Source organism: Pezoporus flaviventris, unplaced genomic scaffold (genome assembly GCF_033815535.1).
Source record: "Pezoporus flaviventris isolate CSIRO_AGI_PZ_B2104156 unplaced genomic scaffold, CSIRO_AGI_Pfla_v1 ptg000001l, whole genome shotgun sequence".
Taxonomy (NCBI): Eukaryota; Metazoa; Chordata; class Aves; order Psittaciformes; family Psittacidae; genus Pezoporus; species Pezoporus flaviventris.
Genome location: NW_026892549.1, coordinates 42,808,153 through 42,822,375, shown reverse-complemented (window position 1 = coordinate 42,822,375; position 14,223 = coordinate 42,808,153). Strand labels below are relative to the sequence as shown.

Genomic DNA, 14,223 nt, shown 5'->3' with positions numbered 1-14,223 from the left:
AGGTTTTAAAACAATGCTGTTTTGTTGGCAGTTTAATGACAGCATTGAAATGTCAAATATGTTGGGACTGCCTAATGCCACAGGAAAAACTACCTTTTTGTGCACAGGTAACTAGCACACAAAGTAGCTTAAAAGCTAAATGTGATTAAAAGTTGTTAAGCATGGGGGGAATTTTATGGTTCTGCAATTTTAAAATGTGGTTTTAACATATTAGGAAGTCTTCTAACTGTTCCACAAACAGCTACCCATTGATTACTGTCACACACCACTGATGAAAGCTCTTCAAGAAACCTCTAATTCACTTTGGATTTGTACATGAAGGAATACTATATGCTGTGTAAAGTATGCTATTGATTTATTAAGCTCACACATCTGTGCTTAAAATGTTTGAGCAGACTCTGTAACTAACCCTAGTTTCTAATACTCAGTATGGAACAGTCTGTCTTTGGGAAGGGTGATTTAGCCACAGCTTATCTGTCAGACTTCTACAGCACACTATGCCACTGACTGCGTGTGACCAAAATTGCTTCTTATGACTGCTTCCCATAGGCAGCTAAAACATGATTTCCACTTGTGACCATATAAATACATTAACTCTTCTGAGGATCCTGACATTACGTATCTCAAATCTTGTTCTGTTCTATTCTGTTCTGTTCAATACTGTTGCTCTCAGAAGGCAACACATTAAGCAGATTAGAAATTGATGAGAAGGGGATCTTGTGTTAACTGTGGGTCATAGTATATGCTCAGTAAGATGCTTGGACAATTCCCTGTAGATATGTATTGAATGTAGGATAAGGCTGTGACAGCTCAAGGTAGAGAAGATTCTCAGACTTCTGTGAAGTCCTGAGTATCACTGGCTCCATTCGAATGGATATATATGCTACCCACGCTGCATGATTATAGGTTGGGCTTTAAGCTTCATTGAGCCCTTTGGCAGATCTTCCATAAAACATTAATTCTAATCATCTGTAAATTACACAAATAAAATGGAGAGTGAAGCTTAGCTGTAGGAACTACCTCTCAGAACAGCTGATGGAAGACCTTTTGCTAGAGGTACCAAGAACAAAGCATTAACAAATACCTGTCAACCCCTCTGTTTTTTGGCAGGAGCAGTCAATGTGCTAATTTCGGTAGCGTAATTTTCCGACATGATTCACTGTTGTGCTTGGTTTGCAGTGTATGGGTTGCCATCTCAATCTGGGGGTTTCTGCTTCCCATGTTCATTTCCTCAGCAAAAGTTTTCAGGTGCTGGGTAAGTGACAGCACGTTCCCACTCTCACTGCTGACTTTCCAGGCATGACTGGATTGCGCATGATCCCCATGCCTCACAGGATCAGAGGTTACAGTGGGCTGGAGGGCTCCAGCAGGACTTTTCAAGTACTGTGCCAGGATACTCTTTTTTCATCTAAATCTTGGCCAAGTGGTAGGTGTCTTTTAACATTCCATTCTGCTTTTAAGGTCTTTAGGCTATTAGAAAAGAGAGTAGCTTTCCTGGTGTCTTAACCTTTTCCACAGGAAAGTATACAGCATGGTTACTTGATATTTAATATGACTGTGTGATGTGGGTCTGACTTTCAGAGACTTGGGAACAAGCCATATTCTAAACTGGTACTAAGTGCAGACTGTTCTCTTCCTAAACCTGTGTATGCAGCTCTGCATGCCTCTATTGGATGACAGATAACTGCAAGCTAGTCTCAGCAGGGTGAAGATTGTACAGTGTGTTCAACACATTTGACTGCTACTCCACGTATCTGTGGCGATGATGATTGTGAAGCCCCACTGCCTGCTTTCTGTCACACACTGTCTCTCAGAATGTGGCCTTCCTCCTCTCTGAGACAAATGTATCTAAAGAAACAGTAACGTGGTCAGCTGTAGCCAAGATTTTTATTAATGCTTTGCTTGAAACAGCATCAAAAGGCTGTAGCAGGCTGCATGCTTAATGAGCCTTGTAAGGTTTTTATATCCACCCATTGTATATGGCCAGTTTGTTAGGTAGCTGCCATTTCCAGGCATCATTTCATGGTGCATTACTTCTGCAGAACCAGTCATTCATGAAGAAGCCGTGGCATTTGCTTTTGCAGGTGACAGAAATGTGAACTAATCAAGTTCTTTTTGCTATTCGCTGTTAGTTGTTTACCTCTTCTCTAGGTACTGCTTTATCTTCTCTACCTCATCATAGGTATTTCCACATGTCTACCACTAAACTCTTTTTCCCCACGAACAATTTTGCCAAAGACTTTGCAAGTGATCCAACAGATGTTTTAAAGAGTTCCTTCATGGTTAACAAGAACTTACTTTCAGGATTGAATGGTTGCTGCTGCCAGTGTGTGTATTAGGAAGGGATGACATCTGAAGGATTCCCTTCTTCACAGGGTTGCTGTAGGGAAAATTCATTAATATTTAGGAGTGGGTAAGATGTTACAGTCATGGAAATCACACACATACACAAAGGATATAAAAAGCACAGCTCAAATAATTATAATCTTAGAACACTGCAATGATGGGGCTTTTTCCTATTTATGGTAGTGAGACCTGAAGAGCAGTAGTAAGCAAAAAGTAAGGAAGGAAAACCAAGGAAGTGTAATAAAAACGTTTTATGAATTGTAGGAGTTTAATTAAAGATGAAAATATTTATAAAAATCATGCAGTGTCAATAAGTGGGCTGTAAGGAAGTTTGGAAACATCAAGCTCGTCTTTGAAATCAGTTAATCAAAATACCCTGAAAACGGAAGAAATGTTAACACAGTGAGAAAGATCAACTTGAAGAAAGGGGGTTAAATACAGAATATTTACTAAATATCAGATCAAGTGGGGAAAGGAAAACAAATCAAAACTATGCAGCCCAGGAAGTACTCTTGCATGCTATTTTTATGCGTAGAATGCTGAAAGCAAGGTTCCAAAACATAGTTACTGCAAATCTGACTGCATTGGCAAGAGATGATTTAAGGTACGTCATCTATCTCTGCCTTCTGAAAATACTTCCCTGTAATGAAAGGATGACAGAGGACTCAAAGTTTTCTTAATTTATGTCAGGTTCTGGGATTCCTCATTGAAATGTGGCCTTTAATCTTTCAGCTCTCTCCTGGAACTGCTTATGTTGGATTCAAGCTCTGTGAGTTAAAAAAAACAAGGCAGTGAAATATTTTATTTTGTTAAAGTTTCTTTGATTTAGTTAAAGAAATAGAAAGCCCATGCTAATTGTATGACTGAAAAAGAAAAATCTAATTAACGTTGCAACTTAGAGGGATTATTTAAGATTTTTTTTCAAATCCGATCAGTACTGTAAAACATATTGCATGATTAAAAAATGTAAAAATAGACAAATGAGAAATGTTAAGGATTTGCAAATACATTAGCATTAGTATTATTTTAAATTTACTTAATATGCATCCCTTTTACCTCAGGCCCTGACAAGATGCTTTAAGAGCAGCACCATGATTAATGGTCACTTGCAGGTTGGGGAATCTGAACATACTGGTGCATACTTACTGCACAGCTGGTGATGCCATGATGTCTTCTGTAAACCTTCTGTAAAAATGTCCATGTATTTTTAATGTGACCAGTCAAAACCTTAATTTGCAAATTATTTTACACTATGTGAATTTTACCTTGGCACTTTAGCAATATTACTGTTGCTAGTTGAGGACACAGCACTGTTCTTAAGCCATAACGCTCAGGCAAATTGTGATGACGGAGAATGTGTCCCCCAGGACTCTGCCTCAAGCATTCTAATACTGAAACTGCATTAAGGTTAAAAACAAAACAAGAATCTCTGTGCAGTTTGAAAAATGCAAGAAATTTACAGTTTACTTGATTTAATATTTCTTTTCCCCTTCATTCTCCAATCCCATTACACATAGAGTGTTCCCAGTACAGCTTTGCATCTGACTGCAAATTTCATATTTAGTGCTTGCCTGCCTTTTGCCTCTGCACTGTGAGGATGATCACAGGAAATTATACCAAAAATTCTGTGTCTGCCATATTAAGCTTCTACTTTGTATCCTTTTTCAAGCAAAAATTGTGATTATTGTCCTTAGCAAACCTATTTTGAAGTGTGAAATTTAAGGTACTTAAACAATAGAGTTCCTTAATCAAAGCAGCTGATTGCAGAGTGCACGGGAGGACTGAGTATTCAAAAGAAGATAGTGTGAGAAATTGGAAAAAGTGGTCTAAAATAAATCCTTCCACCACTCAGAGGAAAAAACTTCTGTCATGGCAGTAGAATCCTGGATGTGTTACTGGATAGTCTGTGATAGATAAAGCTCTTGAAAAAGGTATGTTTGAGCAACTAGTTTATTTGCATGACCAGCACTGATGTGGATGGTGTACAGTAACTGTGCATGCGTAAAAGGGTCACGGATAGAGCCTATATACCTTGCAGATCTAACACTGACTGCAAGGTTACAGACAATCCATTAGTGATTTGTTTTACAGCAGTACCGCAGTTTTGTTGTGAACTCCTGTGTTCATTCACTGCATATTAGTTATGCTCACAGAGCACTGTTTTATTACATACAATTTAGTCTTAAGAATAAAACTAATCTGGAAGCTCAGATCCAAATATGATTTAAATTGATCCAACACTAATTGCAACATTAGGTTCTCAATTAATGTATGTGCCACCTTCCCACAAACTCTTTCAGCTTATACATAGCACAGACATGTCAGTGACAAGTTCTTGAACAATACAGAGATCTTTCCATACCCTGACATCTCTTTCCTCAGGGGGCCAAGTGCCATGTGTACCTTTGCACTTGCTGTTGCTTGTCAGTCCCTAATTCACTCCTGCAACTTTCAGCTTGTCATTCATCATGACTTCTCCTGGTTCAGAATTTTGTCCAGTCTTTTGTCTTCCATCTCTGTTTGAATTCCTTCTTTTTGTTTCATCATCCTTATCTAAATTTTCTTTTCTCCCATTTTACACTATTTTGCTATGGTGAGAGCTACATGTTCTGCCTCCTGCTAAATTTCAAGAGGAGAAACCTGAGGTACTGAGATGGCTGATCTTTAATCTGTGTGCTGGAAGAGCCAGAAGTTGCTTGGAGCAAGTAACAGAACAGTTTGGTGGCTCTCCTAAGAGTTTGATGCTTCTGTGGCTGCTATTGGGTGTAAAAGAGAAGGAATGCTGTGTAGAAGTCAAGGGAGTGAAAGCAGCGTTCTTTGAGACTTGAAACAATCGTTGCATCTTGGGCACAGCCTTGCAGCCGCATACCCTGTATGAGAGCCTGAAGAGACTGTGATGGGAACACACTGCCAAGGCACAGCAGTCTCAATACCAAGTTTTTCCACTGAACCACCTGCTACTGCAGACCGAAAGATGCAGATCAAATGAAGTTTGAGCACTCAGACCCAGAACAAGGAACAAATCACCTATTCCTTGTGACTGTAAAACAGCTGGAGTTTTTGCTATGGATGGCAAACTGGTTCTGAAGCACGTAAAATAATCTTAACTGCTCTTCAATTTGCATTGAAAGAGTATGGAGGAGGGGGAGATAAGATGTTATTCTTCTTTAATTATAGCAATACCTTCTAAATTTATGTGGAACTTGAATTCTGAAGTGTTACACACTGCTGTTTAGAGTGTGAAGAGTCACTTAAACTGGGAACAGTGAGGGAGTATCCTCATATCCTGTAGTCACACGCCTGCTACATTGGGTGTCAGCAATAAGCACACATCTGTTTAACAACCCATTTCCAGAGAAATCGGTAAAGGCGGGGGCGGGGGAATTTTCAGTGCTTCCTGCTCTTTAACCTCTTCTAAGTATGTCACACAATTCAGCACTTAACATGGAAGATATAAGCAGGATCTGGTATGTGCTTGCTGTTTGAGGTACCATGATTTGGAAAAGGGATTTATTTTGTTAAAGTTTCTTTTGATTTAGTAAAAGAAATAGAAAGCCCATGGTAATTGTATGACTGCAAAAAAAATGTTCTGTGACCAGAGCATACAGAGGAATGCTCAGCAGTTTGAACCTTCGAGTAGCAGAGTTATAGAAGGTGAAGTTTTATCTTTTTAAAACAAAATAAAACAAAACAAAGCACTGCTATTTATAGCTCTGCTGATAAATGACTTCGTAAAATGGCTTCTAAAGCCTTGTGGTTCTTTTAACAGTTCGAATTCAGCTCCTCTGCTGAATTTTTCTCTTCTGGGTAAATCCTCCTCAATATCAGATATCTAAAGTCTTGTGCTATTAGAAGTGTGGCTGTTTAGCATACCTCTGTTCTTGTTCTAAATTTAGCTTTCTGAAATTTGTGTGCATTTAAATGAACTCTTCCAAACAATAGCAACAATATGGCTTTAATGTTTTGGTGTGGTTAGTGTGATTATATCTATTTAATTAGTCTCCTGTTAAATAAATGACTCATACTGATCTTTTGCATCATTCATTCTGATCTCTCTGCATCATTGCTGGCTGATTACTTCTGACAAGATTGAACAGAGATGTTTCACTCTTAAAAGGTGGTCCTAAGAACCCAGTTACACTGTTGCATTTGTCTGTTTGAACAGTCTGTGCGATTTTTAACTGATGTTTTTATTTTGCAAGTTTAATACGGACATCTGTATTCATGTATAAACATTGAAAAATAGTTGAAGAGAAACATTCTTTCAATACAGCTAAATTGTAAATGTAAGTTAAACACAGAAATTAGTGACGTGAGGCAAACCTGTCATTGCATTTATGTTATTAGTGGGACAGTTTGCAGCTGCCTTGAGATTTAGTTGTAGGTTACAATCTGCATCTTAGTCTTGCTTCTTTACAGGAACAAAAGCATAGCCTGTCTCGCATCTATATTTGGTGCAGGGCGCATACTCCGCTGTGCTAACACACCACATCAGGAAGGAATTTCAAATGCTCCCAAGGAATTTACTAACAAAAGTCCTGCTGGCTTTCCTTACATGCATGGGCGATGGAACATATTAATCTTGTGTAATAAGCTGTCCTCTTTCTGCTGCTGAAGACTGAGCAACGGACTAATGAACTATCTGATGCCTCCTTATTCTCCTAACAGAGCTGAATGAACCAGGACACTGTTTTCTCTGTTGACAAGCTTGCAAGTGGGCTGACGAGTGTCCATACCACCTGTGAGCTGTTAAAACTGCTCCACTTCTGTGTTCATCAGAGTACAGCTCCATAGACCGTGCAGCATTTGCTTTGGATCACAGCCAGTGAGGCAGAAATGTTGAGCTTCCCTGGGGGTGCTGATGGGGTAAGTCTGCTCTCCAGCTGATTCTGAGAAAACTGAAGTAGTGCTTGTCTCCCTGCCACTTCTTCAGTGGACATGCTGGTCTCTTCACCTGGGATGTGGGAGAGAATGAGATACGACCACTGTGGGCTGCACAGTTGTGTATTGTTTTCTGTTTTATTGAATCTACTTCCCATTAGACAGTTAAAACTTTCATTGTTTATATTTTGCCATAATATTTACACTTGAATAGTCAGCAAGTCATTTTTTACTTTCAGTCTTTCCTATAGCCGTCCCTTGAAGGAAAATTATAAATCTAACTTGCATTTTTCATTAAATGTGACACTGAAATAAAATCAAACTTGCAAAGGAAAATGATACTAAGTAATTAATGTGTTTGGATTTGGAGACATCTGTTCAAATGAGCTGGCTTAGAGGTACATCTGTTAATCAGTCAGAGCTGCCAATGGCTTTAAGAGTTACTGCTGGGGCCTGTGCTCTTCTCTTGCTCTCTTTTTCTTCCTTTCCCTACAGTGCTTTCTGTCCTCTTCCCCCAGTTTATTGTTGTATGAAACACCTTCATGCCTATCTCTGAGTATATAATCTAAAGAAATGATTTTTTTTTTTTGCACAGTGTTGTGTTTAACAAGGGAAGGAAGTTCTTTCTGAATGCACTGATGTTTTAATGCATTCTCGGGACAAGAAATTTGTTTTGCTTGGGTGGAGATCTCAAGACCTCAGTTTTTTATGATGCCCACCTTAAGTCATGTGCTAAGAAGAAAGCAGATCAGATGAGTAGTCTACCACCATGCTAGGTTTATTACTTCTGTATATTTGAAAACAATCACTGCGATTGTACACTCTTCAGGAATTCAAGTAGCGTGATGCCAAGTGAATAAAAATGTAAGCAGTCCCTGTGTGTCAGCATTCCTGTTTATCCTTTATATAAGGGATGTAAAGAAGGGGAAGACATTTTTTTTTAAGTAGCAGATGCTAGAAATAATAGTCCTTGCTTATATAACATTTAGAAGCTGGAGTTCTGAATTTAAAGGCTATATGAGCTTTCTTAAAATGAGAATGGAGGCTGAAGTGGTATAACATATGGTTGGAAGCCCTAGCTAAATCTGGTGGATTTCTTCTATCATTTAATAAATAGAAGGGATTTAGGTACTATTTTGACAAGTGCTAGGGACAAATAGTATGTATACTTTGTGGAAATCCTGTAGGATCCAAAAAGAGGGATAAAGAGAATGCTTTGAAATGAAAGAGTGGGACATGAAAAATTAATAACCAGTGGGCTGAACGGTATCAGCTATCACTGCTTCCCAGGTCTGTTTACTGTATGGGTGTTTTTAAATGCTGTTGTCCTTGGAAGCAAACAAATAGTGATTTTGTTCTTTGCAACTGTTTGCCAGTTTCTTGATCTCTGCTACACTGTTGATTTTACAGTTAGCAGTGTTGTTTTTTTCTTTCACAAAGACATATTCAATGTGGCATGGACGAGCCAGAATACCTTTGCTTTTGGTCTTTGCTTAGTGTGACAATGCTTTTTGGGGTAGCTTTTTATCTTCATGTTATTTTCTTAGGGTAGTATAAAGTGTCTTCAGGACTGCTGATGAAGGAGCAAGACTAGAACTGTTTTTTTTGTTAGGGTGATGCATGGGAAGAAAGGAAAGGAAAGATACAAGCTATAATGTTTCATTATACTTGTATGGTTTTAAATAAAATCTGGGAACTATGACACAATAATTCAGGCAACAGAGACCATTTTTTGCTGGAGCCAGGCAGGGTGTCTTTTACCCTTTCAGCATGTTTTCACAGCTGTTTCCTAGCCCTTTACTGGGACTTCTGTGCCTTTCCTTTCCATGGTGGCAAAGACAGCACAACGCCCTTTTTTTTTTTTGGGCCATCAGGGTTCCAGGCTATTTTAGGGCTGCCTTTTGATAAGCTCATGGACTCTAAGCTGACAGGGAAACAGCTTTTGCCTGTGCGTCAGCTGTTACCTACCTGAAGTTAATCTCATTTACCCTGGCTGCCCCTTTCCGTCCCTCTTGCTGGTAATAATTACCTTGCTCTTGGGAGCAGGGAGTTTCCACCTCTCAATGCACCTGCCCTGTCTCTATAACTTTGGCAGCAGAAGCTCCTCACTATTGTGAGCGAGGCCTGGCCAGGCTGCCCTTCAGCCCTGGGTGGCCCGGGGGTTGTGGGAGGACAGGCTTCCCTCCACTGCAGCCGGTGTTCGCATCTCACAGCCCTGCTGGGGGCACTGGAGTAGCTTCCTCTGGTCCTTGCTCTGCCCCTGGGTGCCGGAAGGTTAGTCTGTGCCTGGGCTTGTTCTACCTCTCCAGCCCTGAGTAAAAGGGTAATGCCTGCAAGTGCCTCAGTTTTCTTATGTTTTCTGGCAGCTTTCACATCATGATTCTCTGAAAGAAGCACTGCTTTCTGATTGTTAAGAAAGAGCTGGTACCGTTCCCCACATGCCATTCGTTTACTTTTTGACCTCTGGTAGAGGGGTCTCTGTTTCCCACCTTCGTTCCTTGACTGCTACTGCTGCTGGAATGTTTTTTATTATAACTGGTTTTGGGGTTTAGGAATGAGAAAATCTGGTTAGGATTTCAACCAGTTAGTCATCTAGAAACTCATTCAACCAGCACAGGATAAAGATGAGCCTCTTCCAGGAGAGATACGCACCTCCTGCTCAGCTCTCATGTGTGTACGTGACCTCCATGCCCCCTCTTTATGAACCTGAGGAGACTTGTGGACTGCATGCATTCACGCCCTCATGCCGTCATTCTTGATGATATCTGAAAATGGTGCCTACTTAAAACGTAAGATTGTAGGAGCCAACAAAAAAGCAGCAACCACAGGCTTGGAGAGGTCTGACATCTTTGTCCCTCATTCAGGTGGGGCTACCAGAGGGAAGCAGTGTTTACGTACCTTTTTCCAAGCCACATGAAGACCCGTCAGTTTGAGGGAAGCTTCCTTCCCTTGTTCTCCTTCCCTCCTTTGCTGTGTACATCAGTTCTCCCAGGTGTGAGGAAAAGAAAGGAAAGGAAATCTGTTACGTTTACAAACCAGTCACAGTGAAGAATGTCACATGTTTGGAGCTGCAGGGAAGGGACTTTGTCTCTTCCAGAGGCGTTTTCATGGTGCACTGGCAGCTCCAAAGCTCTGACCGAAAGACAACTTATCTCCAAGAAAGGTAGGCCCTTTTCCTTATGCACAGCTGTCAAAACTGATTAGCACGCTTCCCTTGCTACACATGAGAAAAAGCTACTGATAAAACACAGTTGAAAATGAAGTGAGTTTTATCTATCCTCTCAAATCCTTTTACATATAGCTGTTGCAGATAATACCTGGTGTTATTTACACTAGAGAGACTTCATCTTTTTTTCTATTTTCCTGAGATTGATTCCTCTGTTCATTTCTCCAGTTTCGCTGTTTCTTGTGGACAGCTGGTGAATGCTTGTTTCCTCTTGTCATTCTTACTCTTGTCTTTCACACAGCAATAGCAAGGGGAAAATATTTCTCTCGACACAGATAGTCTGCTTGCTTCTGGCTTCTAGCAGAAGTTTTGTTTGTTTCAGAGAGAGGATGAGATGGAGATAGGTAAGTAAACAAGACTGAGAAAGGCATGCTTGATAATTTCTTTTTTTCAGGACACAAGTGAAATAGATCATCAAATAATGCCAAAATCCTCAGCTTTTTCTCCCAGGATTGTATTATAAGATCTTTACTGATTCCTTGCTACCTAGTCTCTGCTTGTATGTTGTATATTTAGCATAAGCCAAATAAATACAATATCCATGCTTTTTTATCAGACATTTTGAATCACATGACTCAGCTGCTGCCAAAGTTGCTTATGGTCAGCTTCTTGAGTGTGGTGGTTTTCCACAATTTCCACCTGTCAGCACTATGAAAAAAATGATTACTCATTTAACCTGAGTGAAAAACAGCTCTTATATCTGGATACCTAAGTGAGATGATGGATTGTCCCAACTAGTGTCATAAGAAAGTACAGCTGAAATGTGCTTCTGAGAGAAGAAGATCTCAAGGACACTCTTTGACATAGTGCCATAATTGGTTTGTAACTCCTTTTATAAGACTAATGAGGGTGAGGCTGCTTTTTGTTTGTTTGTTTATTCAAGTTTTTTCCAGTAGTCGAGTCCTCTCTGTTTTCAGTCCTGCCTGCAGGGTGAAAAATCCAATGTCACTTGTCTTCTGGAATGGTTTTTTGAAATCTTGAGTATTTAGCAAGTTTTGTACGATCCATCTACCTTCTATTCAAACCAAAATAGGGCTCTCTTATATTTCAGTTTTGGGGGTTTCTTCAGGACTTCTACACTCCAGTTTTTGCATGGCCATTAAATTTTGAACATTTTGTCCTGCCACACTCTTTACACTAATACCCACCTGAGTCTCATGAATATCTCTATAATGTTTCAGCGGCAGGGTTCTGTGGGCCTCTTGCAGGTGTTACAAGGAGTTGGAAAACTGTGGTATTTTTTCCATGCTGGAAACATGAGGGTTGATGGTTCTGTTTTGGCCCATGGGGTGGGAAAATTATTGCTTTGATTTGTCAAGCCCATTTAGTTCAGAGCAAACCGTTACAATGTGCTTCTGGATGCCCTATTGGAAACTCATCATTTGGAGATGGCTATCTGATTAAGATTATAATCTGCCAACAATAGGATGGGGAAGGAATGGACAAACAAAAAAATCCCAGACCTTGATGCATCTGTACAAATTCCCTGCGCTTTCCCTAAGTTTCTTACAGTCCAAAATATTTTAGAATTTACTTCCAGGTCTTAGTTTCATTGCAGGTGTGTCCTGTAGTTTGCCATTAGTAAATCTAGTTCATATAGCAATATATCTAAATATTACAATATCTAAAACAAAACAAGCAAGCAGATGCTTAGAGGAGAATTATGTGTGTAGCTTCATGGGTGGAATTGTGTTTCCAGAATGACCTGCAAACCTAAACACCGGTGTCACTTTCTCAGCTGTTCAGTGGAAGGAAACCTAGCAGCTGCTGTCTCCTACTGTAGGCTCCTTGTGGCATGCTCTAGGCTTCTGACAATAGAATTAATGTCCCAAGCCAATACTGGGATTTATAGGCATCTATTAATTTTCCTGTATTGAATAAAAAAATTAAGAGGAGTTTAAAAAGTTATTAGATAGGTTTTCATTGTGCTGATTTAGAATAAAAGGAAGACTATAGAAACAATTTATGATTAAAGTGAAAAACAGGTAAATAATCTTAGGCAGGAATTCACATTCTTCATGTGGCAACTTCCTTCTCTGGTTATGGTCAACTGTGCTTTTAAATATTTTTGGATTAAAAATCCCCTGACTGGATTTAGCATCTGACTTATATACACATGCTCATCCTGTTTCAAAACTTTGACTCAGTGGAAGAATTATATTGAGTGAGTATATTCTGTAACTAGTAAATGAGAAAATACTTGTGGAATGGGAAAACCTCACAACACTAGGTAGACTCAATAAAAAATTTTTTTTCCTATTGTTTTTAATTTGAGAATCCTTTGGTTAGCCAGTGTCAGGTGATGTTAATGGAAGAAGCTCTTCACACTTCAGGTGGTGACTAAAAAGAACAAGCAGCTTAATGCTACCAAACTAGGGGTGTGTCAAATCTCTCTCAAGAATGATAAACTCAATGGACTTGTCTATTTTTAACCTCCTGTTCTTTCCTTTTGGCAGACTAATCAGTGTTAGCTGAGCTGTTTCGCTGAATGAATCCAAGCAACTCTGTTACATTCTGAAATGAACTGTGGACCTTGCAAGAGCATTTCAAGTCTACTTTAATGTATGAAATCCCATTTTGAAACACCATGTCAAATGAAGCCAGTTCGGGGCAAAAGCTTTCTACAACAACAGTCAGTTCAGTAGCTGTTCAAGCTGGGGATGCCAGTATTGTTATAGCTGTACTTAAGGTAAGGTAGCAACCACTAGCATGTCTGTTATTGGCTTTCCGCTACTCAGTGATTACTGCTACTTTTAAATGTTCTGTGCAAATGAATAGCTAGCATAAAATGATATGGCAATGTCATTTAATCAGTTAATATCAAATAGAGATCCCTTGGAAGTTAATCCTCTTTTTCTGTTTACAATTTCTGCTTGTGTGTTTTTGTTTAATAGACTAAATATGTAGGCTCTTAGAGGCAAGGATTTCCTTTCTATTTAGAAAGTAAGAGGTAAATGCAGAGTGTCATGAAAATTTAATAAGCATGATGCTATTTCATATTTTCATGGTTTCAATTGTAGTTGAGGCTCCTCAGAAGTTATTTTTAAACAGTACTCAGCAATATTTTTACGTAAGAAATATTCTACCAACTCCATAAATGCAGACTCTATGTCTCTTTTTGGAGTATTTGATGGGAAAAAAATCCTAAACCTGATGTGTGCTTATTTTTTGAAAGCTGTGAATTCATATTCCCATGTGATTTAGTAGAAGTCCTTGTGTACATATAGTTGTGCTTCTAAGCACCTAAAGGCCTGTTCTGTGAGTTGGAATCTGCACCTACAGCTTGCACAAAATTTGGCATGGGGAATGAAGCTGGATGCCTATGTCCTGAATCTCAGCTGGAATTTATTGGCAGTTTGATTCTTTGTTCTCCAGGCAACTTGGAAAACAGCTGGCCTCAGCCACTAGAGTGTCTGTAATGCAAAGTAAGGTGATAAGGAGCTGGGCTGTCACCAAATTAGAATGATTATTCAGGATGAGCTTACCTCAGTTGTGCCAGTGGGAAGGTTCTCTCCTATCAGTTCTCACACTTCCTGGGAGACCATCTGCTGCTGCAGGGGAGTAATTTTGTTGAAAGGAGACTGAAGCTTAGGGTGAAGACACTTAGTTTTTCTCCTGTGTTCTGTGGGAACCATGCTAGCCTCCAGTGACACCACTGTTTCCTTCTTTATCACCATTACATTTCTGAGTTACATTTCTCAGACTGTAGCAATTCTGCAAGACAGCGAGGAAAGAATCAGCAAGGCTTTGGGTTGTTTTCAAGCTTCCTT

General features: G+C 39.5%; 1 protein-coding gene across 2 annotated transcripts in view; it reads left to right on the top strand.

Annotated features, from left to right (window-relative positions):
• The first annotated feature begins 1,342 nt into the window (after window positions 1-1,342).
• The window catches only part of CCDC141 (coiled-coil domain containing 141), a 92,439-nt gene continuing 79,558 nt past the window's right edge, over window positions 1,343-14,223 (top strand). For both annotated transcript variants that reach the window (XM_061454548.1, XM_061454556.1), the window contains exons 1-4: window positions 1,343-1,426; window positions 7,015-7,212; window positions 10,220-10,390; window positions 12,919-13,142. In XM_061454548.1, coding sequence (XP_061310532.1) covers window positions 13,041-13,142 — 102 coding nt within the window. In that variant the 5' untranslated portion in view covers window positions 1,343-1,426; window positions 7,015-7,212; window positions 10,220-10,390; window positions 12,919-13,040. The remainder of the gene's footprint in view (window positions 1,427-7,014; window positions 7,213-10,219; window positions 10,391-12,918; window positions 13,143-14,223) is intronic.